This window comes from Ammospiza nelsoni, chromosome 2 (genome assembly GCF_027579445.1).
Source record: "Ammospiza nelsoni isolate bAmmNel1 chromosome 2, bAmmNel1.pri, whole genome shotgun sequence".
NCBI classification, from domain to species: Eukaryota; Metazoa; Chordata; class Aves; order Passeriformes; family Passerellidae; genus Ammospiza; species Ammospiza nelsoni.
In genome coordinates this window covers 55,941,577-55,967,051 of record NC_080634.1, presented here as the reverse complement: position 1 = coordinate 55,967,051, position 25,475 = coordinate 55,941,577, and the positions used below count along the sequence as shown (strand labels likewise).

At 39.9% G+C, this 25,475-nt stretch overlaps 2 protein-coding genes across 4 annotated transcripts in view; one reads left to right on the top strand and one right to left on the bottom strand.

The window, feature by feature from the left end:
• The first annotated feature begins 6,220 nt into the window (after positions 1 to 6,220).
• Positions 6,221 to 22,606, top strand: SERPINE3 (serpin family E member 3). Its single transcript, XM_059466769.1, has 8 exons — positions 6,221 to 6,479; positions 9,145 to 9,372; positions 10,014 to 10,211; positions 15,002 to 15,200; positions 16,250 to 16,350; positions 18,390 to 18,476; positions 20,449 to 20,532; positions 22,563 to 22,606. The coding sequence occupies exons 1-8, from the start codon at positions 6,221 to 6,223 to the stop codon at positions 22,604 to 22,606; spliced, it is 1,200 nt and encodes a 399-aa protein (XP_059322752.1).
• Positions 22,607 to 24,146: 1,540 nt separating this feature from the next.
• INTS6 (integrator complex subunit 6) overlaps positions 24,147 to 25,475 on the bottom strand; it is a 38,997-nt gene continuing 37,668 nt past the window's right edge. For all 3 annotated transcript variants that reach the window (XM_059466316.1, XM_059466315.1, XM_059466317.1), the window contains one exon: positions 24,147 to 24,724. In XM_059466316.1, the coding sequence (XP_059322299.1) occupies positions 24,631 to 24,724 (94 nt within the window). In that variant the 3' untranslated portion in view covers positions 24,147 to 24,630. The remainder of the gene's footprint in view (positions 24,725 to 25,475) is intronic.

The window sequence follows — 25,475 nt, the reverse complement described above, 5'->3', positions numbered from 1 at the left end:
TAGGACAACTATTGCATTGCAACAAGGATGTACAAGATCTATAGTCTTCTTCCCTCAGCCAGATTTTCTTCCTTTTTTCATTTTCTTTCTTTTTAATTCAAATAAATTTTATCAACCTGAAAAAAGAAGTGATCTTATTCTTGTAGTTTCTCAGCGCTCTTGAATTTTTTCTATTAAAAATACATAATGAGAACAGTCACTGCCAGTTAGAAAACTGCTTGATTTGGGCTCTTATTCAGCCTACACTTCTGTGTGTGGAACAGCTGTCATTTCATCAGTGTTATGGCATTAACCTCATCCAGTGGAAGTGGAGCTCCTGTTTGCTTTGCTTTGCTTCACACCAAAGAAAGGCACTGTTCTTCCCACGGCAGAAGACATCACACAACATGCTAGAAACACCTACCCTGCCAACTTGAACTTAACCCCAGCAGCAATTTCTCACACCACTTATTAACTTACTGCCTGGCTCAGTTTTTGGTTGCTGTCACTGGCTGTCTTCAGAACTGCCCCCAGGAAAAGTCCAGGTCTCGTTTATTCCCGTACTCAGCTCAAAAGCTCCTGTGGCATAGCCTGGCCAATGCCTGGATCCCACACAGTCCTCTGTCACCAACCCAGGCGTGCCCTTGGGGCATCTCTCAGGGCAGGAAACCCCAATTCCCAAGGTGATGCTGTGAAACCTCTACTCTGTTATTCCACTTGGAGTTTTAAGAGATAGAGGAAAATGAACCCACCAAAATGTTACATTTATGGTTTAGACCCACAGGGGTTGAAGAGGACTGGGAACCAAGTGCTGCACACTTTGGTCATAGCCAGCCTTTGCCACTGCTCCTCTGCTACCCAGCCTGCAGCCATGGGCAGGGAGATTACCTCCTCCTGTGGAGCTGCCAAAAAGCCTTCATTGGTGCTAACAGCATTCCTTTCCACCTGGAGCAGGCCAGGAGGGAAGTGATCTGGGGGCTCCCGCAGAATGGAGTTCCACTGTGGTACTCTACACTGTATGACCTCCCCAGAAGGTCCAGACTGGCACCAAGTTCATCTGCTCAAACCAAGACACGTTGCTGAGCAGATGGATTTCTCCTTTGGAAGCAACCCTCTGAAGTGGTCACCCTTTGAAGAGCCAATTTTGTCCTCACACGCCAGTGGGAGGCAGAGGCAGTGCTGGTTTTTACATGGCATGAGGACAGCAGCAAACAAATTCACTTAATTTGCTCATCTGGGTGTTTTGTGGCTCCACAGCCATCTGCCTCCCCACAGAATAAGCTCTGTATGAAATGATTATGCCAGTTTTTCTTATCCTGAGATTCAGCAGTACCACCTTCCTGACTGAGCAAATGTGCTGGCATCTTGCTCCTGGAGGAGAGATGTAAGCAGGAGGGAAGCTGGTTCGGATCCAATTTAATTTCCCTAGGGTTATTCTATGTGTTAAGGAGAGCTAGCACACAAAAATCAGATGCAGATAGAAGGTAAAATTCTGTTCTCATTTGTGAAGGGGTAAATGCACAATAGCCCTGCTGATAACAGGGTTGTGCTAGAGTGGAAGGAAGACTGCAGGAGACTGACCTGACACAGAAAAACTAACAGGAGAGTTCTGAAGAGGAAAACCTGCTTCTTACTGGTTCTCTCATATTTTTCTCTTCCAGCCTTTCCCTTGGCCAAATTCTACTCCAGATCACTGTGTAAAGTGCACGCAACAGAAGCACAAACTGGCCAGAACCCAAAGCAGAACAGCTCTCCTTTTCCTCTCAGCAGCCACACCAAACTAGGGCTCAGTTTTCTCAGCACACTGATAAATCAGAGAAAACTCCAGTCTGCTGTGAGAAAAAATTTTGTGGGGAAATGTTTCCAAAGAAATCTTTCTTTGCCAATTGTGTCCATGTAGGCTGTGCCTTTCCCTCTGGTTTCTCATTTCGGTCCTGTGACTTCTGGCTGCTTCCAGGGCTAATAAGTTCCTGACCTTCCTCCCTGTTGCCACCACCTCCACAGAGGCTCCACCCTGAGTCTGTTTTCCAGAGTCATGGAGCACCCTGTCTCCCAGAGGAGTGTCCCAGCCCACAGCCCTCCAGCAGCTCTTCATTTGCTCAAGGACCCCAAGTTTGTGCCGATGGTTTGCATTTACACCCCTGTACCTGAGAGCAGAATCTGGCCATGAAGACCTTGAAGATGTAATTCTGGAGGACAGGTCTCTCTCTCTGTTTCTTTTTCCCTCATCCTTCTTTTCCACTTCTGCACATTTCTCACACCAGACACTGCAGAGCTGCCTGTGATGGCCCTGTCAGTGCTGAGCAGCAGGGCATGGTCAGCAGTCTGTCCCCTTGCCCACCCCCGTGGTCACACAGGGGGACACCAAGGGGCTGTGCAGGAACAGCAGTGGCACACTGCAGGCACAGACATGATCTAATCCATCATGGAATGCAGCCACCACTTATGGCTTCTTTCCAGTGCTCTCCACCAGTTTGGCTCCCTGTGTGGGGAGGTGCTCACACGTCAGGAAGCTCTTTGCTGTCTTCCCTCTCAAAGAGTGCTGGTTTGCTCTGCTTAGTGGGGGAACAGAGAGGCTGGGCTCCCTGTGAAGCTCTCACAGCTGCTCCTGTGGAAGCTCAGAGGAGCTCCACAGAGACACAGTGCTCCAGAATGCTACCCACACACTCCTTGTGCTGTGTTTTCTCCAGACATCCTCGGTTTGTGTCATTCCCCACTTCCCTCACAGTCAAAGTTATTGCAATGTGAAGAAGCACTTCTCAGAATACAGATGCTACCTCTGCCCCTTCCTGCCTTTGAAGTGTTATCTTGGGGACCAGTCAATTGCACACCTTTTAAAATGCATTTTCAGCATCTTAAAAACAAAAATATTACCAGAAATTTTATCAGTACTTTCTCAGTACCTTGTGATGCAGAACCAGATGAAGACTCAAAGAAGGCTGTGATGCCCAAACTAGGACACAGGCAAGTATGAAAGCTCTAAACAAATGTCCTTAAAGGAGACAGAAACTCCCTTTCTCCACAGCAGCCCAATTCTAACACTTCTGTAGGTCCAAGACCCCTCTATTTCTGATAGGGAATTTCTGTAATTGGCCTATTTAATTTGCAGCACCCCCCTGAGCTACCCTACCTTGCACAGCTCAGTTTCTGGCTGCCTGGGCTCACTTGACAACCTTAGTTTTCAGACTCACCCTGATGTGGCACTGGCTTCTCCTTGGACATCCAGTTCTCTATTGTGGATCCCAGTCTGGCACAGGGAAATTTGAACTTAGGCTGCTGAACTGAACAGGCATGAGAATTTTGGTTCTGACCTTGACTATGATAAATGTTCATAACCTTCCCCCAGGCTTCTACACTTATTTTTTAACAACAGCTAATTTCACTGACTCTTATTCTTTCTTACTCCACTGCCTCCTAACTTTCTCATCATTCACCAGTGGATTTCTTTTCTATTTGTCATATGTAAAGCACCTTTCTTATTCCCCACGGTTGCCTTGAACAATGTTGATCCAGTTTTAGTTTTCTTAAGTCCTGCTTTTCTGTAAACACTGCTCTTGCTGCAAAGAGTCCTCCACAGCTTTCCTTTCCTAAAACAGTTGCAGAGAGGAAAGATTTGAAACAAACACTCCCATTTCTAAGTCTCCTTTGGGATGAGACAAGACCCAGAACAATTTTTTCCCTTTCCCACTGAAACTATGCTGTCTTACACCACATTTTTACCAGTTCTAGTTTTCAACTATGTCTTCCATAAATACATACCTACCCCAAATCTGAATAGCAACATTTTTGCAAAGTGGGAAGTGAATGTTATTTTCAGGCAGTATTGCCTAAAACCTTCAGGGGTTCCCCAGCCTTCATTTAAATCTTAATAAATCCACAGAGGAGTATCAAGAAGGGCAAAGAAATGTCTTTTCAGGTCCAGAGCCTCTGGGAACACCACATCAAATCCAGTGTACAGTCCTCACCAGTGACCAGAGCTAATTTATCTATTGACAGCTTTGAGACCTTTGAGAAATCACGTGGTGGCCTCTGTTTCATTCCCTCTGAATACATCTCCACTCCAGTGGAAACTGTTAATGATAACTTCCGCAGAGAGGTCCTCATTCAGCCAAACCCCTAAGCCCAAATGTAATCTACAGCCTGAAGGTACTGCCATATTGAAATCTGTGGCAAAATTACATTTCTGCCTGTTGTGTTAGACTGTGACTGATCAAGCTGTTGCATCTTACCAGTCCTTGCAGGAATGTGCTCTAAATCCCAGGATCCTGAAACAGACCCCAGTGTCTGCATCTATTCTGGCACATTCTCCAAACAGCAGAGAGAGAGGAACAGCACAAGAAGAGAATAAGAGAGGCCCAGTGCTTCATTCTCACTTGGGCTGTGATTCCATTGTGTGGCTGCTCCTTCCCTGCTAAGAGTGAAGCAGCAGCACCTGAATTATTGCTTGATTGCAATGCCCTTTTCCCAATGTCTTCTTTCCCACTTGCAACAAGAATGTATATTGTGAAATGGCCAAGTGTACAACACCAAACTCTGAAGATCAATAAGTTGCAGTTGTTCATTAATTTTTAAGCCAAATCTTGCTTGTCTTAGCTGGCATTGTGAGGCTGTGAGGCTGAACCTGTGAATATGATGAGCCTGATTTGATCTCATCACACGAAGGAAGACATGAACAACTGCAACTGCTTTTAAAGCAGTCACAACCACAGCTCTTCTGCTTCTGGTCCATTCAAAGTGGCCCCTTCCTTATTTGCTCTCCTTCAGGTGCAGCACTTTGTTGTTTCTTTCCTTCTGGAAACTAAAGAGTGAAAGAAAGTCTTGCTATTTCAGATAGCATTAATTAAAAACAAAGGGAAATAAAGACATTTTAATTGCACGGGATTTCTGAATAAGGTTTCAAAGTGGGGGTAAAAAAATTAGCTGTGTGCCTGGTACACAGAGAGCCCTTTCTCTTCCCCTTTGTGGCAGAGGAATCAATGGAATTCATATAAAAGAAGGAGGGGGGTGGGAAGAGAGATAGGAGATGCCTTGCTCGGTACCAGCAGGTCACAAGCCTCATGAGGCTCGAGCAGGGCTTGCGAGGAAGTTGCTGACTCTCTGTCCATGTGTACCTTTTTGTTCCTTGCCTTGGATTTGCTGGTCAGTGGCATGCTGCTTTGCCTGGCTCTCCATAGAGCTTGTAGCCTACAGGAATTTGGACAGAGTGGTACAGACATCGCCGACAGAGACTCTGATCACTGACTATCCCTTTAAATGCAGTCTCATGACTTAGTCCTTGCTCCACTACCTATTAAAGAAGGAGACAAGACCTTCATAGGCAGCTTCCATTCAGACACCCAGAAGGACACAGAAAGGCAAGACAATTTAACCGAGCTAACTGTGAGTAAATACAAAGCATTAGAGGTGCTCTCTAGAGCAAAGGGCATGGAGAAAGATTTGTAGGAAATCCTGAGGTGAAAGAAGGTGCAGTAATTTTTAAAATATACTTGCATACATTCTTCAAATGTGGAATTCTGTAAGGAAAGCTATTCTCTCATTTTAACATTATTCCTTCAAATATGAATCTAAGTGTCTCTTAATAGAACGTTGACCAGTGCTTGATTTCCCATAAAAATCTGATGTGATGATTTTGTGCTGCAAGCACTGGAGCCTTTTGCAAATATCACCTTTTCTTTCACTGGCATAAATTTCACAGAGGGAATACCTGGGGGGGAAATTTGAAGCCACCCTTTTGCAAACTTGGATCCAAAGCCCAGCCTGGAGGCTCCAATTAGATTTCTGCACTTCACAAGGGGTGGCCTTCCTTCTGGGAGTGCTGGGTGTGACCCCCCTTCTGCTGGGGACAGAAAGGAGCTCAGCAGCATGGAGATTGCACTGAGTTGTCCCATCATGCGTGCAGGTAGCTAATTTTTAACCAAGAGACTGTGTGTCTCCAGGCTCTGTAATGGAATACCATATTACATGCTACAGCATTCTGGAAAATTCAGTTCTTGTTAGTCAACAGAGTCATCAGCACGTCCATACATATGTATTTTCTTTTCTTTTTCTTTTTTATTTTTTTAATGTCAGTAGCTACTGAGTAGACCTGGACAAGTATTTTAACAATTATCATTAGTATTGCAAGTGACATCTCAACACTGATGGAAAGTTCCTCTGCCACCTCAGCCTATTGCTTTTCTAAATATATCCATGTCATTAATTGCAGGTATTAGCTGGTGGAGACTGCTCCCAGCTCATCTTCATGTTGCCCATTTTATTCTCTGCATTCATCCTGTCTGCTTGCTGCACAGCCAAGGGGAACTGCATCTCCTATGATGAGCTGAGAGAGCTGAAGACTGAATTTGCCATCAGTCTTTACCGGCAGGTGTCTGAAGCAGAGAACAGGACCAATCTGGTTGTCTCTCCAGCAAGTGTGGCTGCTTCTTTGGAGCTGCTGCAGTTTGGAGCTCAAGGAAATACCTTTACAGAGCTGCAAGATGTCCTAGGATACAGCATTCATGGTAATGTACTTTAAAAAAATCCTTATTGTCTTACTTTTTGTAATAAAGTTACAGCTTTACAAAGGTGACAGGAATTGCACACATCATATTAAACTTCTGCTTTCTCTCTCACTGCAAGATGTAGTTTTCTCTGTCTTTGACAGCCAGGTATCAGATGGACAAAGGAAACTCAAGGGAGTAGTTGACAAACAGGTTATTATTCCTCTTTTTTTCTGAATCAGTACTTACTCTCTTATGACACAAAATACAGCTACATCTAGAAAAGCTACTTCCCTGAGCAGCAGAATTACGCCAGGTTTGCCAGAGGTCCATTGTGTCCACTCTGTCCTGGTCTCCTTTGTGTGCTCTGCAAAGAACTGCCAGGCAGAGAACAGTGGTTTTCTCTCCTATCCCACTAAAAAAATTTCATGAAACCTATAGAAGCTGAATTATATTTAAGACTTTTCTAATACTATTACAATTGGCCAAAAAGATGAAAAGTTATCAGAAGGAGACTGGCAGACTGAGATATACATTGACAGATGGATGGTGAAATTGCATCTTTCCCTGAAAGCAGGCTAAAATATAAAACTCACTGGGAATTTGGAAGGGATATGGGAAAGACAGATGTCTTTAAATCCAGCATTAAGTCAGCTGAATTTAAGGATGCTGTTTTCATTTTAGCTCTGGATTATCCTACCATCTCAAATCACATGTCAAAAACTATTTTACATTATGGGCAGAATGTTTATGAAAAGCAGATGACTGCCTCATCTTCAAAATTTGCAGCTTACATACAATACTTATGTATAGAGATAACACTGCTATTTCTCAGCATAAAATTTACCTTCAGGGCATGAAAACTAAAACCCACAGCAATTTCATTGTCCTGTGCCTCAGTAACCTGCCTCAGTCACCAGCACCATTCTGAGCAGCATTGATATTCCACCCCAGCACAGCAGTGACAGCTAACTCTGGCTGATCCATACAGATACAGCTGCATGTACTGACACAGGGAGAGTGCATCTAAATTATGAGCAGCTGATATAACAAAGTCTTGCCTACTGACTCCTATTTTTGTAAATTCAATTCCTAAACAACATTAATGCATACAAGGATTATACCTTGCTTGACACTTCTGGTCATTACGGGATCAGTTATTATGAAAGGACCTTACAGAATAACATTTCAAAGTGAAATTCAAGCACAGATCTTCACAGAAAATTTAACAGAGAAGTGCAGGGGCTGTTAATGACCTGCTAGCTCTTTTATGATCTCTTCTTGTCATGTGGCACATCATGGCAAGCAGACATTTTATCTCCATTTGAGCTGTCTGTGGCATAAACCACATGAGCTTTGGCTTTCAGCAATATTAATGCATGAATGTGAACATAAAGTAGGATGGGATCTATTGTTATTGGTATACAGTGTATTTCCAGTAACAGGGAAGGAAACCACTTCCTCAAATGGTCTAAATCAAATAAATAAATTAAATTCTTAGATGAAATTTTCTATAAGATGAATAAACACAAATTGTGAATGCATGCATATATGAGAAAATTCCATTCTTCCAGTAGATGTTTGCATTAATGTTTATGTTGGTCTGCCCTAACTAATTATGAAGGATATGGTTAAAACCTTAGCAGGCTGAAAACAATGAAAACATCAATGGTTCATTCACTGCTCACAGAGAATCTGCTCCTAGATGCACTTGTAAACTTCTCTCAATGTTTGGAAAATTTGTTCACCTTTATTCTAGTACTAACAAAAACAATGTATAATGGGATCTCTAGATATCTCAATGTATCTCTAGATAGCACAGACAAAAAGACATGCTTTAAAATTATTTCTCCTTGCTGTTTAATTAAAGCAATTTTGAGCTGTTGTCCAAGCTAGAATTCGCGACTTTGGTTAGCTAAGCACCGTGGTGAAGTCACAAGCTTGGGATACCACTCCTCACATTCATCTCTGCCTCTAATTTACCATCTTTGACTTCTCACATCTTTCAGAGAGCTCACCAAGTGCTCCTATACTAATGCAAGACACACAAGAACTTTACAACTCAGACTATGTTTTCTTTTAAAAAGAAAAAAGTCCACTGTTGTGGGCTGTATAAATAAAGGAGTCACTTATAACACATGAAGCAACTTATCAGCTCAGTTTAGCCAGGGCTCATCAGCAATACTGGGGCAGTTTGGGACACCATCCTTCAAGAAATCAAACAACATCTAAGGGCCAAGGGTGGCAGAAGGGCCATCAGGGAAATGCTTTTCCTGGGATAGGTGGATAAGGTCAGGAGAAGGAGATAGCAGAGTTGTGGCATTGGCAGCTCAGCCAGTCATGGCCAGAGGCACTAATTCTCACTGGTGGGAGCTCAGAGAGTGACCAAGAAAGAATAACTACCTTATGAACTGTGTCTGCATACAAACTGTGAGCCTGGCATGAGATCAGCCACTTGGCACTTCCACACTGGGGTGATTTCTACAGACACGTGAAGGGAGCTTTCCAATGCCCAGTGCATCGCTGCCCGTGGCAGCAGTGCTTGACAGGAGTGCTCCAGTTGTTATAGGGGTTTAAGAGTCAGAGGACACTGGTGTCAGCACTGGAGCTGAGAGCTGCAGAGCTCTGGGGCAATCCCTGCTGTCCTTAGCCTCAGCACAATTACAGTTTCTCTCTTGCCTGGCAGATCAAAGCGTGCAGGATTTCATGCACATGGTGGATGAAGCAGAGACTGACTCCAGCCAAGGCACAGTGGTCCAGCTGGGATGTTCCCTCCTTGTGGATGCAGGCGTGCAGCTCTCACCCAACTTTGCCGAGCGTGCTGCACGCTGGGCCAACAGCAGCCTGCTCCAAACCAACCTCACCGACCCCAACACCACCCACACACAGGAGTGGATCACCACTGACCTTGCAGGTACCATAGGGACCCACAGAAATGGTTGCACACCAATGAAATATAAAATAAGAGTAATGGGAGAAGTAGATTTTAACCAAGCATAAAGATTTTTGCCACACTCCATGTTGCCCAAACCAAGGCTGAAAGGCAAGAAACCTAATTCTTGTGTTAACACTCATCTGTAATGTGAAGAAAGAGCTGGAATAGGTCTGAATCTATGAGCAGTGTCAAGCTGCTAACCACTTTGCCTTGTTCCCTTAATTTTTAAAAAGGCAATCATTTGCAGTGTTCTCAGTTTTATTTAGGAACAGCCTAATTCCCCTTGGACCGTATTCATGGCACTGAATGCTTTCATGGTGCTACAGGGGACACACAGGGGTGTAAGCTCAGCAGTCAGATTCTGAGTTTAAAAAATCTCAGTGGGGAATAAAAGCACTGGCCAGCTCAATCTCAACTCTGGAGAGAGCATGGACCAACAGGCAGCTCCAGGGAGGTGCATGTGTAACTGGGGAGGGGAAGGTAGAGGGTGGGCAGTGCCTTGTGAGTTGTGCCTCTAGGCCTTAGGGGTGGAGAGTGGTCTCAGCTTGCTTTATTTAGTCACTCAGACCTGGGCACGTAGGACGGCATGTGTTCCCCTCCCTTGTCTCTTTTCCATGCAGATGGGGATATGCGTGGGATGGCACCGGGGAGCGCTGGGTCATCGCTCAGCCAGGTCACCCTGGTGAGCACCCTGTACTTCAGAAGCATGTGGCAAAAGAAGTTTTCCTTCATGGATTCCCAGATGTTGCCTTTTACAACGCCAGAGGGCTTGACCCTGAAAGTGCCTACCATGCACCACACAGCTGAAGTTAACTATGGTAACTGTCCTTGATCCAGATTTGATCTACTGTGCAATATGGAACAGATTTATTTCATTTCCACAGATACCACACTAAGATGTATTGTTTTCCCAGCTTGGAGAGTCTCAGAAGAGGTCCTATCAAATTAAAAGACCACCCAGGTGACCAAATTGACTCCTCATAATTCCAGGCAATAATAAAACAGATCCTGGGTTCAAAATGGTTCCTAAAATGTCTACTGTCCCATCCCTCATAGACCAACGCCTCCCACTACTCCATAAAAAACTTGTCAGATGTAGGAAACAGTCAAAAGGCACCAATACATTGTCCCAGGAGAAAGAGAGAGAAAGAAAGAGAGAAAGAAAGAGAGAAAGAAAGAGAGAAAGAGAGAAAGAAAGAGAGAAAGAAAGAAAGAAAGAAAAGAAAGAAAGAAAGAAAGAAAGAAAGAAAGAAAGAAAGAAAGAAAGAAAGAAAGAAAGAAAGAAAGAAAGAAAGAAAGAAAGAAAGAAAGAAAGAAAGAAAGAAAGAAAGAAAGAAAGAAAGAAAGAAAGAAAGAAAGAAAGAAAGAAAGAAAGAAAGAGAAAGAAAGAAAGAAAGAAAGAAAGAAAGAAAGAAAGAAAGAAAGAAAGAAAGAAAGAAAGAAAGAAAGAAAGAAAGAAAGAAAGAAAGAAAGAAAGAAAGAAAGAAAGAAAGAAAGAAAGAAAGAAAGAAAGAAAGAAAGAAAGAAAGAAAGAAAGAAAGAAAGAAAGAAAGAAAGAAAGAAAGAAGAGAGACTGAGGGATGACTGACTGATGAATGACATGACTGACTGACACACTGCAGTATACAAAGTCCTTTACAATAGCATGGAGCTGGTCAAATAAAGCTGGCTAGGAAGGGGCTACAGTAGGAATCACTTCTGACCCCATGACAGAGGGGCAATTAAGACTAAAATTATATCAAGCCCCCACCAATTTGATTTGCTGGGTAAGAAATTTCCTGGCCCCTCAGCCAAATCACCGCCCCTTGAATGTGTGAGCACCAGAGGGAGCAGAGCATAAACAGGAGCACCAGCACTGCAGACCTGCAGATGTGGTCACAGCCTGTCTCCAAGTCTTTAGGGAAAAACTGCAGATCTTGAGGAACAAATTCTAGAAATATAAAATAAATTATTATGTCATGTATACCAAATCAGTGGATGATCTCAGCATGAGCTTAAAACAGTATAAATATAGGTCAAACTTTTATTTGTATAATATATGAATACAGTGTAGGCTACTTTCAAAGATTTGATGTATGTGGGTTGCTGACAGAAGGACTCATGCTGCAGGCTTAATTTTCTGCCACCAGGAATTATGCCAGTTAGCTACACAATCTCTTTCAAAATATAAAAAGCTCTTTTCCCTCCTACTCTAAATTTCAGAACTGCACTTGGATAAAAACTGTCCAAATTCCAAATCTAATTTTTTTTGAAGACAGATTTATATCTCTTAACATCCTGACTGATTTATCCTTTAAGTTAAATAGCTTCTCCTCAGCTTTGACATTTACTCCCAAATGTAATTGCAAGTCACCAAGTTTTCTCTCAATTTCCTAATAGCTAAGAGGAAGATGCCAGGCTCTTCTAAACTATTCAAAAACGAAATGCTCAAATTCTCTACTAGTTCTATTTTTGAACTTTTCCAATTTAAATTAATCTTTCTTGAAAATGACCAGAAATATACACAAAACTCTCAATGAGGGGATACACATGCTTGATAAAATGCTTTTACAGTTTCTATGTCTTGATAAAAATACCTCGTGTAGTGCATTGCAGAACTGGCTCAGGGTGGTTACCCAAGGTTGGCCCCACCAGGGCCTTTTTCCTTTTGGCATTTTTTCCTAGGTAAATCAAGAGGAGAAAAATCTCCAGAGATATATAAATTCTTTGCGTGTTTTTGACCCACCATTTTGTTTCCATCACTCCAGTCTCCATGGCAATCTCACTGTTTATCTTTGATAGAAGTCCTGAGCATTGACAATACTTTGGAAAGCTACTAGTGACCCTTTTCAACCTCTTGTACCTTTGCTCATTGCAGTTTCCCCTTCAAGTTGCTGCTTGCTGCCTTGCCTTTCTGGTTCTAAGTGCCACCATTTCTACCTGTAAATAGTGGCACGGTGAAACAATATTTCATGTTTTACCTAAAATTAGATGGCTGAATCTATGCTTTTTTATCAAATTAGTTAACAAGTCAAAAAAGCTTATAACTTTGTTTGCCAGTCTACATAATATTGCAATTTATTTCACTTTCTATTTCTCTCTGTGACCTGATTATTCTTTTCTCCAGAGTGTCTTAAAACTTCTCAAAGACAGACCTAAAGTTTCTGAGATTGCCTTCTTTTTCTTACAAATGTACTCCTGCTCCCTAGTCATGGGAAAAAACAATCATCAGGCTATAAAAAATCTTTGCTGACTCATTTGCAATTCCACATCCAAGTTCTTCTCATATTCTGGGGTGGTCATTAAGGCCTCAGATTATTAAATGACAGAAGGCAGGATGCTGCTGTTGCTTGTACAAGCAGAGATCTCAGGTAAAGCCAATTACCAGGAGTTCCACAGCTGAACTGCATTCTCTGACCATATATTTGCTCCAGAGTCCTTGCAAAGTTGATGTGAAATAATTTGTCGTGCACTTTTGACCACTTGCCAAAACATAAGATACTACATCCTATCATCCTTAAGTAGGTAGCTAGAGCACTACATTTTTGCACAGAAAAGGAAAGACAAAATATTTATATTACCTTTCATCCAGGCTGAAATGTGTGAGCTCTTTGCAGCTGGAGAGACTTTTGAGCAAAGCTGAAATGGAAGGGATCATTTAAAATTTGCTGGTTGTCAGATTTGATTGGGCCGATTCAATCATTGTCACTAAAAAATCCAGAAACATTTCTAACAAATCAGTTTAAAATTAATGCAAAAGACTGGCTCAGTACAACTAAAGAGAGGACTGAGATGACTGTCATTCATTATTAAACGATAGCAGCTGTGTCCCACCAGGATCTGAAACACAGAGTGAGAAAGATAAGCTGTGGCCTGTTATCAATTGTAGCATTTACAACATTGTTTATCCTTTTAACATTGCCAAACAGAACAAACCAGCCTGGGGACAAGTAAGACTGCTCTAAGAAAATGTCAACATCACACAACTTCTTAAACACCACAACCATTTTACATATTCATTTTTCCAAGCAATTTGTTAACAACGTTTGAATTCTAATTTAGCATATGTGTAATCCTTATGGGATTACTTCAAGCAACAAACACTAAGTGTTCTGACTCAATAATCTCAAGTCTTTGATTTTCTTTCTAATTAATAAATAAGGACTGTATAACCTTTGTGCAGAACGCGCTGACTTCAAAATACCAGCATGCCAACAAATTATATCACTCATGTCCAGTGCACTGCAAATATAAACTTCTGTGCCTGCCCATTAAAAACCAGAACATCTTTTCCCAGCAAATTATCCACATGCTGGGAGTTGGTTTTAACAGAGCAATTCTCTCTCCAGATTGCAAGGCAGGAGGGCTAAGAGCCTAAAATTTAATCTAGCAGAACAATCAACACTTAATGAATCCTTTCTAGTCCATATCTGCAAACCTAACAAACACTGTACACAAAATATTTAAGACATCCTATAGCTATGTATTTGTTGACAAATATTTAGGTAATATGAACATGAGCTACACATACCCATACACAGTTATTTACAACCACTGCCTCAAACAGTGTGAGCATCTCCTCTAGAAGATACAACAGCTACAGCTGGGTGAAGGAGGTGTAGATTCAATATTTTGGATGGCCTGCAGTAAAGGCAGTAGGACTTTCACTTGTGCCTTGTACTTAAGTTGTACTTAACTCCTGGCCCACTAACTATTGCTGAGTGTTCCTGAAATGCTACTTACTGGATTCTTATATGAAAACATAAGGAAGCAAAATTGTGACAGCCCAATCTGTTCTATTGTATAACAGAATCCATTAGAAATGCCTGGATTAATTGTTTTTTTGGAATATGGGATGAAAATGGTACTTTTAAATGGCTGTTACAAATCGCTGTAAAATTAATTGCAAGTTTGGAAGCTCTCCAGCTTTTTCTCTCTCTTTTAATTTTGAGACTACTTTTTATGACCTTCATCTGACTGTTATAAATCTCTGTGCCTAGATTTTAAAAAATTATAAATTTGGTGCTTAAATAAAAATAGTTAATGCTTAAATAAGCATATACTAACTCTTGTTTAATAGAACTATCTTTTTATTGAAATAAGATTAAAATAGATTTTAAAGGTAGTAAAGATGAAAACATGAGCCAAAGTAGGTTTCAATTAATCAGCTAGACACTGCATTTTATTTTCATAATTCCTATCTGTTGTAGTAAAATTTTAGTGAAAAATACAATAAAATTGTAAGTTCATTCAAAGAATATACATTATGGGAAGAGTCATCATAGTTGCTGTCATTGCCTTGGTAGTTCTGGGTTTTTTATCCCCAAACTGAGCAAGCAGGACAGCTGTTATATGGAACAGTAATAAAATACCCATGCTCTGTTGAGGTGTTTCTTCAGGGGCTATCAGTGGCACTGGCACTGCTCTGCCAAGGTATCTGTGTCTCTGGCACACTCAGGGTGAGTCCACAGCAGCCTGAGCTGGCTGCAGGAGCCCAAGAGCTGGAAACCACTCCCTACATCCCACCACAGCTGCTCTGAACTGCCTGCTGACCCCAGCATGGGTTGTGGGTTCGGGGTTTTCTTCCCACTTGCATGATGAAATAAAATCTCTCTTTGCCCACCCACAGGCCAGTTCCAGACTGCAGCTCTGGAGGCTTTCAGTGTGGTCGAGTTACCCTACCTGGGAGAGAAACTCAGCATGTTCCTAGTGCTTCCCAGCCACAAAAGAACACCTTTGTCTCAGATTGAGTCTCACCTTTCTACCAAAACCATAACCCTCTGGGCCAACAGCTTGAAGAGAACAAAGATGGACATTTTTCTGCCTAGGTAAGCAACGTTAGCACAATGGATTCACTACTTTAGCTGTCAGAATTCCATGTGACCAGTGCTGACACAAGCAGTGTGTGAGCAAAATCAAATTACATGCTTTTGGTTTCATTATTCATCACATGATCAGAGATGCTCTAACCCTTTCTTAAACCACAAAAGAGGTGAGCCAGGAATGACAAGACTTTCTGGTTACACTCTGTACTGTTTAAAAAAACCCTAAGTATTTCAGTTGATCCTACAGCTTTTACTTACAATTTGGGGTATAAATCCTTTAAGGATCTAAACCAGAGAAATGTTGCTAGACCTTTCCCACACTCATTTTTCTCTTTGTTTAGGGAAGAACAAACACATAACCTCCTAAAGACACACTATTTTGTCTTTCTTAAACTTGTCGGAGTACTAAAAAAGCATGGGACAAAGAGCTTGGCCTCCCTCCAGCAGCCATAACCATCTTTCCATGCACAAAGCAGGTTTCACTCATGCATTTTTCCGCTTTAGTCGGTTGTTGCTTTAGCAAACACCTATGCTGGAGGATTTTCTATCATCTACTCCAGTAAAATTGCATAGCAGGAGGAATTAGGCACAAAAGGCTTTATATGGCTGTATCCATTGTATGGATTAGTATGGAAGGGCTTCATTACACACGTCCCCTACAAGATATTCATCACATTAACAGAACACTGAAAACCAGTGTGGACATTTATATTTGTTTTCTTCAAGCTAATTTTTGGGAAATATTTCCAAGGGCCATTTGCTATAGCCAAAAATAATATTAGAAATAGAACACTTCATGAAAATGCAGAATTCACATGTCAAGAAGATTTAGTAGCAATCTGATTGCAACAGAGGGATTCCTTCTGTTAATGGCTTCAGGTGAAAGTGAGCTACTTTTCTGCAAATACACCATCAGACAATGCACTGGGCTTATACAGGAAGACATGGATGAAATGCAAAGGCTTGAAATAAATTGTATCTGTTAATGACGTTTAATTCTACAAAACACTACAAATCCTGCATTTAAATAAAGTCTATCATATTAATTTCAGGTTCAGTATTCAAAGCCTTTTTGACCTAAAGACAGTTCTTTCTGCCTTGGGAATTAGAGATGCATTTGATCCCATCACTGCTAATTTTAAAGGCATTTCAGGTAAGAGGCTTGACTGAATACAAAATGACCCTTGACCCAATAGTTGCAGATTCTTACATTTGAATGATTTGTTAGACCTGCCTGGCTCTTCTGAATTGATTGTACTTCTTTATCTGTGAAACTCTAAAGCACAATTCACACTTAACTGCAATTGTATTTTGAGCTGTTTTCTAGGAAAGAGGAACCTGAAAAGGAAAGGTTTGGTTTTGGTCTTGAACTTACTTTTTTCTTGTCTATAAAATTAAAACTGTCAAGACAGTGTAGGCCTAGGAAAATGGCTATTTATTCAAAAATTTAGGATGCTTTAGTAAAACTTACATTCCTGTTTGTGTTTTCAAATAGTTATTTAACAGTGAGAGGGATGCTGGTCCAACAAATGGATAGTCCAACTCCTGACACTGCAAACAATACTGGTTTATGCCCAGGCTATATTGTCTTGCTAATCCAGTAATCAGTATACAAAGTTATACTTTCCCTCTGCTAAAATACTGTTGTAATGGCTAAATTCCTCTGCTCCTTGGAAAATTTGTCCCCATTTAATATTAAATGAAAAATAAAGAATCCACATTATTTATTCTTTTTGACTCCTTCCAGCAACAAAATATTTCAACTTAAGTCATTTCTGCTCACAGTAAAGACTTGGGAGTGTAGCTGCCCAGCAAGCAGCTCACATTCTTGTGCATGTGAGTGAATAAATGAAATTGCTCCAATTCAGACAAACCTGCTTTTACAGAAAAGTTGCTTTCCTGGGATGAACCTCAGAAGGCACATTACTCATGGAGTTTTTAATGCTGCTCTTAAAAGTGAACATAGCAATGTTCCATTGCAATATAGATCTCAGCCTGCACAGAGATGAACATTAAAATAATTGGTTACTGCTCACTGCTGCTTTGCTTATTGCAAACAAATGTTAATATACTGATAAATTACACAAGGATGTATTTTATAAAGTTAATATCTATTTAAATAAGATAAATACTTTGGGGAAATTAATTCCATAAACAATATAATTTACCAGCTTCCCTTTGGCTTTTGGCATACAGGATAAGGCTTGTAGAAGTATGTGATCCTGCCCTGGCAGGGTTATGGAACAAAGGATATGTTGAGACCCTTTTTAGTTCTAGCCTTACACCACCATGTTGTAGCAGTAGGGTTCTATGTGGTCTAAGAGTTATGTAAGGCAGAGTTCACAAGGAAAATATATCATTTACTTAACCAATAGATAGTTGGGGGCAAAAATAGGTAAATTTTCATAGGTAAGTTTTCATTTCCTCTTCTGTATGAAGGAGAAGGATAAGCTTAAAAATATTTACTCTCAGATCACATTTAGCAAATACATGTGTTACTTCATTTCAAACCTGAAATAGCTTTTTTAGATTTGAAAGCTTGTTTTTCCCCCTGAACAACGTGTAAGATTTATCTACTTTTTAAAATTCTTCCTCTCCTTAGTTTTGTCCTGCTTGATTCCCTCCCAGTTTTTCTGACTAGACAAAATTAAGACAGAAATAGATAAAATTCTCTTTTAGCATTTCTTTGATTTGACCTACATGTTGGACTTGATCCTTGAATTCAAACAAGAAAAAAAAGAAACTTCTCTACCTTTCCTGCTTTCTACCTTGTACAGGCAGCTGGAGAAAAGCAAACTTCTAACACTCTCTTCAGTGTCTTTCTGAAATTAATTCTTTTCCAAGATTCATTTTATGTCACTTCCATTGTTTCTTCCTGAGGAACATTTTTTTCTATATTTTCCTTTCTAAGTGTTCTTCAGTTCTTTCATTGCCTTCACTCTGTTAAAGTTTCTATTTTCACTATGTAACCTTGCCTTCCACCACAAAGTGGTGACCTCTCAAACTAGTAACTCCCATTCAGCATTCAATCCACTCTAACCATATAGTGGGAGAACAGTCAAAGGCTGAAATACTTAAGTTATGTGATCCTTAGATTCTGCACAAAAAAAGGTAAAAGCATTCTAATTATTTTTTTAAATATGTTTGTAATGAAATGCAGAAAATAACTTCTTAATTTTGGGGGTTTTGCAGAGCAAGATAGTCTTTATATTTCAGAAGCTATCCATAAAGCAGAGATTGAAGTAACAGAAGATGGTATAAAGGCATCAGGATCTACAGGTAAATCAAATACTTAGACAAACTTCTCACTTCTGGAGCTTACCACTATAAAACCAACTACTAGTCTTTTATTTAAAACAAAACAAACAAGCATAGGTAGAATTCACATGTATGCCTAACAAACTTTTGTATTTAACACATTTCCATTTTACCTTTGCAATTGCTCACAAGAAACCTTAATTTTTGATGTCCGATTAAGGTGTAATGGATGAAATGAAAAAAACAACTTTGCCAGTTCAGGGAAAATTCAGTTTGAGAAAATATACCACTTATTTTTCTGCTGGTTAAATATCTACTTGTTCAGATCATAAGAACAAAAAATGAAAAAAGGTTAGTAATATTTTGTCTACAGCCCCTGAACTGCTATAGGACTTGAGGATGATTTCTTTGATAGCATTAATGGTAATGATGGACAAGTTTTATGCAGACAAGCTTGATTCTTATATACTTTGAAGTGTGACCTTCACGTGCAGTAGCTCCTGCTAACAGACCACTTCCACATGAGCAGATGGGACTGGGCGAGTGGGAGACTCAGAGCAAAATCTCAGCCATGGACTACCCAGTCAGTACACGACTCATTCACCATTAACCACATCTCACCTTCCTGCTTCCCTGGGCTGTACCAAGGAGAAATGTGCTCCACACCACAAGTGCTGGTGGGTCCTTGGCTGGGGCCCAGGGCACTCCATCACTTCTCCTTGCTCCCAGGGAGGAATTAAGAGGCATGTAGAGAGCATGGCAGTGCATCTCTGTGGTGCCCAAACTGTTGCACATCCCCTCGCTCCAACATCCCACAGCTGCAATGCCAAAAAGAAACCTGGGCACCTGAATTGATGTATTCAGTATTCCTCTATAAACAGCCCTGAATAAGACACACGTGTACATATGATGGTGTGCAGAACGCATCTGGCATAACTAAGTTAACCTTTCTGCAGAGCCATACAGTTTTAAGTTTTGTAACAGTTTTAATCTCTATCGGAGCAGTAATATTTTTAATAACTTTGTGGTAAGGCCCATACAAAAGAAATATTTTTAGGTGACTTCAGTTACACACGAAAAACTAAGAGAAAAATACTTTTATCCCCTTGAAACCAATGCTAAAACATCCCTTAACTCCTGTCAGAACAAGCTGACAAGCAAATTTTAAAAACTGCAATTACATTTATTGTTTACTTTAAAAGCTCTGGATCTAGTCACATGATGACTTGAAGCTAGGCTTTTTTGTTTTTTTCAAGCACCAAAATAGTGCCTTCTTAAACTAGTTTTATTGTGTCTTAAATGAATTTTCAAACTAGTTCCATTGTTTTAACGGTTCAAAAATAATCTAGATCTGGTGGGTTTAGTGGTGGAGTTTTTGACAAGGTATTCTAAATAGTATATAGCTAAAAGGAAGAATTTATTTAAACAAGATGTATTTTAATAATAGCTGAGCCATCATAAGTCTTAAAAACTCTTTATTTAATTGAATAATTAACCCACAACAGAGAGGAAAGACAGTCATAAACTGAGTTGAGGATACTTGAGATTTTGTTGAGAGTTCTGACAAGATAAATTCCAGGATGATGTAGGTATTTCTCTGCTGCTTGCCTCCCAATTGGATAAGGAACCACATTTGTGCCTTGCTTATCTTTTTCACCAGAACAGCATAGCTAGGAACTGGCTAACAGGTAAGGGAATAGGTATGATCTCAGCAGAGTTAGGAATGCGATGACAACACAAATTACCCCGAGATCCAATGCCAGGCAGAACACCATTCAGCATTGAAATACGCACGAATCACCTGCATGTAGTCTCACAACTCCTCACATGTTAATTTTGCCAGACTGATCTCACTTAGATAAAATTGTTGTTTTAGTCTTAAAGCAGAGGAGCAACTCAAAAGTCAAGGTACTAGCCAGTGCTTGAGGGCACTGTATGGAAGACGGAAAGAAAAAATATACATTTTACTGATGTTTTCTTTGTTGCATTACAGCAATGGTCTTACTGAAAAGATCCCGAACACCTATTTTCAAAGCAGACCGACCTTTCACATTCTTCCTGAGACAAGCTAACACAGGTAGGCACGCTCTGCCTTTCAGGAGCAGAATCCCAGCTACCAGCTACACAGGTAGCACTGAAATCAATACAAATAGCATGCCATTCCTCAGTCCAGGAAACTTCAAATAACCACAGAAACAGTGGGATTGGGGTTTTAAAGCATAGATTTTCATTTCCTTAAAAAGAATGTATAACAGTAATATAAGTCTAGGAAGTCAGATTAGCCTCTTCTTTGGACAGGCAGTATGTGCTGAAAAAATTTCCATCAAAATTATAGGCACTAGAGAGATCTCACAGATGCTGAACATTCCAGCATCAGAAACTGATCTCTACAGAGCAATTCAAGTTACAAACGGGCTGGACCAGCTGGATTAACATCTGAAGTAGTTAAAATAAAAACCTTTCCCTATAAAGGAAACTTATACTGATAGCAAACAGACTTCTGCCAAAAAATGTCTTTGCAACTGTTAACTCTTTTCTTGCAAATGACCTCCCCTAGCACCGAAACAAAATCCACCCAAAAACCCAAACAGAACTGCAGAGCACGTCTTAGAGTGAAGTATCACAGTGCTCCTTTAACTTCAATAGTGGATTATAAATCTCATTTCAGACATCCAATCACATTAAGTTACTCCAGAATGTCTGCCAAAATAAAACACCCTTTAGCTTGTTGCCAATAATAAAGAACTCCATTATTCACCATTTAGCAGGTATTTGCCACTCTGAAGCATCAGGCCAATATCCAACAACTCTTACCATTCTAAATAATATAATAATGCAGTAATTTTGCACCTGAAGTATTTTCCTACAAATCATTAAAACCACCACATTTCTCTCATACCTGGGGTCACAGTCATTTAGACCTTCAAGGAACATACAGATATTTATAGGGTTCAGTAACACATTGGGGCCTAGCACAAAGAGAGAAATAATCTCCCTTATCTGCTTCCAAGCAACACACACTCTTCTCTTAGTCAGTGAATATCTGTGTAACATTTTGTTTTAAAAACCCATATCATTAATTTTGACCACAGTGCAAGCACACAAAGAGAAAATTACTGCCTTGGTTGGAATTTTGTTTTAAATATGCTTTGGCAATCATTATCAGTCAATGAATAAAAGTATTTTACTTGGCAAATAGAGAATTTTAAAACAAAAAGGCATTAGTAAGCTCACCTGTGAAACATGAGCCACAGACTCTTCAGGATTAAGAACAAACTTACTTTGGTGAATAAAATGGTCAGTTTACAATATATATATAAATTATATAAAGAGGAAGGAAATCAGACTGTAAAACAAGATTTTTATGTGAAGCATAAACTACATACCTTCCAATCAACTCAAAATTAAAAATAATTTCTGTAATTCAAGCTTTTTAATGTAAAAAGTGAAAACATTCAGTCATTTCATTTGCTCAGACTTAGTGATTCAAGTTTTTGAGGTATGGAAAACTTGAAGAGATAAACAAGATCTATTTTTCATCCACCTGTCTAAAAGCGCTTAAAACTTCTATGCCCATAAAGTTCTTCATGAATCTTTATGTAGACCAAAAGTATTCGTTGCATCAATTTTCAAGTAAGAGGAGAAATATGTTTTCCAATACTAAAAATAGCACAGTTCTGCTCAAAATAATTGAAAAATTTTAGAGTTTTTAAATCTGAATTTCAGATTTCAGCACATTCCCTTTGAAGTACAGGTAAGGTAATGTTACAAATAACCAAACAAATCCAGTCAATCTGAAACAGTCATTTCATTCTCTTCTGTAACTAAAATATGAACACAAAGCAATGAACTTAGGTTGTGTTTTGCTCAATGTAAGCTTCAGATTTTGGCAGGTTCCTGGTTTGGGCTACCAATTATTTGGAAAGGTGCTTTTAATACAGAAATGTTTTGATTTTATGACAAACATGCAATTGCAGCCAGTTTTTCCATACAGTGAACAATTCTATGATCTGCTAGCTCCATGCCTAACTTATGTATTTAAACTGTACTGCACCTAGAAAATGTGGCCCCAAACTCAAATAATGTTAATACTGTTTTCATTTACAGGTTCAGTACTTTTTATAGGAAGAGTTACAAATCCTTCATCATAAGCACTAAATGCATATACTGACTTCTGCTCCTCCTGTGATGAACTGTCCTCCAATGAAATTAAAGGCTACATTGTATGTATTTATTAAAACACAGTTTTAAGCATATCACTTTTCCAAGAATCCAATTCCAATCCAATCCCAAGAATCACCACTACCTTATTGCATTGTAGACACTGTTGAAACTTAGAGCTGTCTAGGAATCATCAGTACCACAACTACAGCAAACACAGTGTCCAAATAAACATCTGCAAAAAAATGGAACAGGTTTAGCCTCCTAAATGTTTTAATATATGAGCCAACAGCTTCTCTTCAACTTTATCATGGCTAAAGTCAGCTTGGCTGTTGCTGACTATGTAGGTGATTTGAGTGAAAACAACCCACAAGAAAGCTTTGTGATGTTATTTTTCAAGCACAATTTCATTTCCTTGTTCTGAAGCCCAAAGCTTAAGAATAAAACTGAAATTCAGCCTGACCTCAGACAGTTATAACCCAGCTGATATAGAAAATAACAAGCAAGCAGCAAAATGCTGTGAAAAGAAAATGAAGTTGAAAGGCATTTTCAAAACTGACATGGAATCATAGAATCATTAAGGTTGGAAGAAACCTCTTAGATCATAGAGTCCATCCATTAACTCAGCACTGCCACATGCACCACTAAACCAAGTCCCTAAATACCACACCTACACACTTTTTGAATGCTTCCAGGGATGGTGATTCTACCATGTGCCAGGGGCAGCCTGCTCCTGACAAAGCAGGTAAGAAGCAGAAATACCCACTCAGTGACCAAACAAATACTGCTAAAAGAGACAGCAGCACTACCTCTACTGCCTTTGAAGCACACAACATAGAACAGACATTCCAGAAAAACACTGAATGTGACTCCTGGCATCATGAAAAATGGGGGCTGCTTTTCAGCATCCTGACAAAAGTTGGGATATGGCAAGTGTTCAACAACTCATGGCACAAGCATCAGAAACCCAGGCCCATAATTTTGGGGGGAGACAGCAAATCACTACTCCCAAGAAAAGCATTAGAGAGGACTGTTTTAATCAGCTCCCACTGAATCAAACAAAGCCTTGCAGATAACCCAGAGCACCCAGCACAGCTGAAAGATGTGGCCAGTAAAGCAATCAATGATATTTTGTGTCCAGGCAGCAGCACTCTGTGGCTGTTCCCACACTTGTAAACCCGTAAAATCCTCTGAGACAGAAAACCTCTGTGCAGCCTTCCTCAAAGGCTACTGACCCCTGCTTACTGCACTGTATCCCCCAATAAAACCACAGGGTTTGTCGTGGCTACAAATGTGCCTACAACACATCACTTTGTTATGCTGGCCACCAAAAGTGCAAAGTACACAAGATATCCTACTGTAGCTGCAATTCAGCATTAGCTCTTTTTTCCTCATTCCGATTAACAGCAGAACATCCAGTGATACATACCCACTGTTCAGTCTCTAACACAGATACCAGAACACAAGCTCTGGAAAGGGAAGGCAAAACAAATAATTTTGATAAAAACTATACTCAAACCTACACAAAGATTAAAATAGAGATTTTATTGATGGAATAACAAAAGTGCTTTTCTTAAATATTTTTCAAAATACATTTATACAACTTACAATAATATATCCAAAATAACTGTATATACAAAACATTACCTTGTTTAATGTATGTGCTTTTTACTTTTTGAAAATTACAAAGCAATTTTTTGGCAAAGTTCAACCTTAAGAGGTGATAGTTTTGAAGGTAAGATTAAGAAAAATAGAACCTGAGGGTAAGTGACACTTATGTCCATGACAAGCAAGAAGTTCTCAATTTAGTTAAATAAAAATGTTTTTGTAGTATATTTCACATTACAAAAATAACAGAAGTGAAGAAAAAAAAAGGATGATTGATACTTCTCATCACTTTATTGAGCAGCTTCTCATTCTTTCAGGTACAGGAACTTGAGATAAGAGTGCATGTCAAAAATGAATGCAAGTAAGAACAGCAGTGCCCTGCTGTGGCTCTCTCATGTGCAGTTTCTTAGCTGCTCTTGATATGGTTGACCTGATTGGATCTGCGATGGATTTCTTCCAGAAAACTCTCAAGCTGTTCTATCAGCATTCGTTTTTTAAACCTGGATTTAAAAGAAAGCATTACAATGGATGCACAGAGTAATACACAAAACATCATTGACAGAACTTTAACTGAATTCTGGAAACTTCAGTTATTAGTTCAGGAGCAGTGCATGATGAGGTATACACATACCTCATTTGTATACATACACTGTCTCCCAACATTCTGGTAAACCACTAACTTGCTTTTCCATTTGCTGAATACAAAACTACAATAGTTTATTATAGCTGAACATCACTCAGCTCTCAGAAATCCAGGAAAAAGACAGTTAAGAGTTTGTTGCTTCCAAAAGTGAAGTTCTGAAGCACAGAAATAAAATATACATCAAAAGAACTATAATCCTAAAGCTGGCAAACAGCTTTTAGGGATTATTTGCATGCCTTCATGATGCATTCACCCAAGTTAACAAAGCTGGTACTGGTGGAGGAACAGCCATTACACAGTGCAAAGCAGATTTCCTGACAAACAACACAAGTTAAAACTTTGAGAAAGAAATTAAAGGAAAATACAGGCATCCAAACTCCATATCTCTGGAGTCTCTGCAGCCCTATTCCATATCAGTTGTACAGATTTGATCAGCAGGCCATTCTGTCACCTCTGCTTACACCCCCACCTCAGGAAGTACAACTCCTAGCTGGTCCCAGCCAAACCCTCCCCCGTGCAACATTTCTGCACTTCGGAGAAGCCACTTCTGACCAATGCTTTGGTAGCCATATGTATGTTCAAAGACAAGCAGCAATGACAATATTTTG

What these genes read in the sequence shown, in the direction of transcription:
- SERPINE3 (XM_059466769.1), top strand. Translation starts at nt 6,221, where the DNA reads ATGTTGCCCATTTTATTCTCTGCATTCATCCTGTCTGCTTGCTGCACA. An exon ending in TAATTTTAAAGGCATTTCAG is followed by an intron (nt 16,351 to 18,389) that starts GTAAGAGGCTTG and finishes GGGGTTTTGCAG; the next exon opens with AGCAAGATAGTCTTTATATT. An exon ending in CCTGAGACAAGCTAACACAG is followed by an intron (nt 20,533 to 22,562) that starts GTAGGCACGCTC and finishes TTTCATTTACAG; the next exon opens with GTTCAGTACTTTTTATAGGA.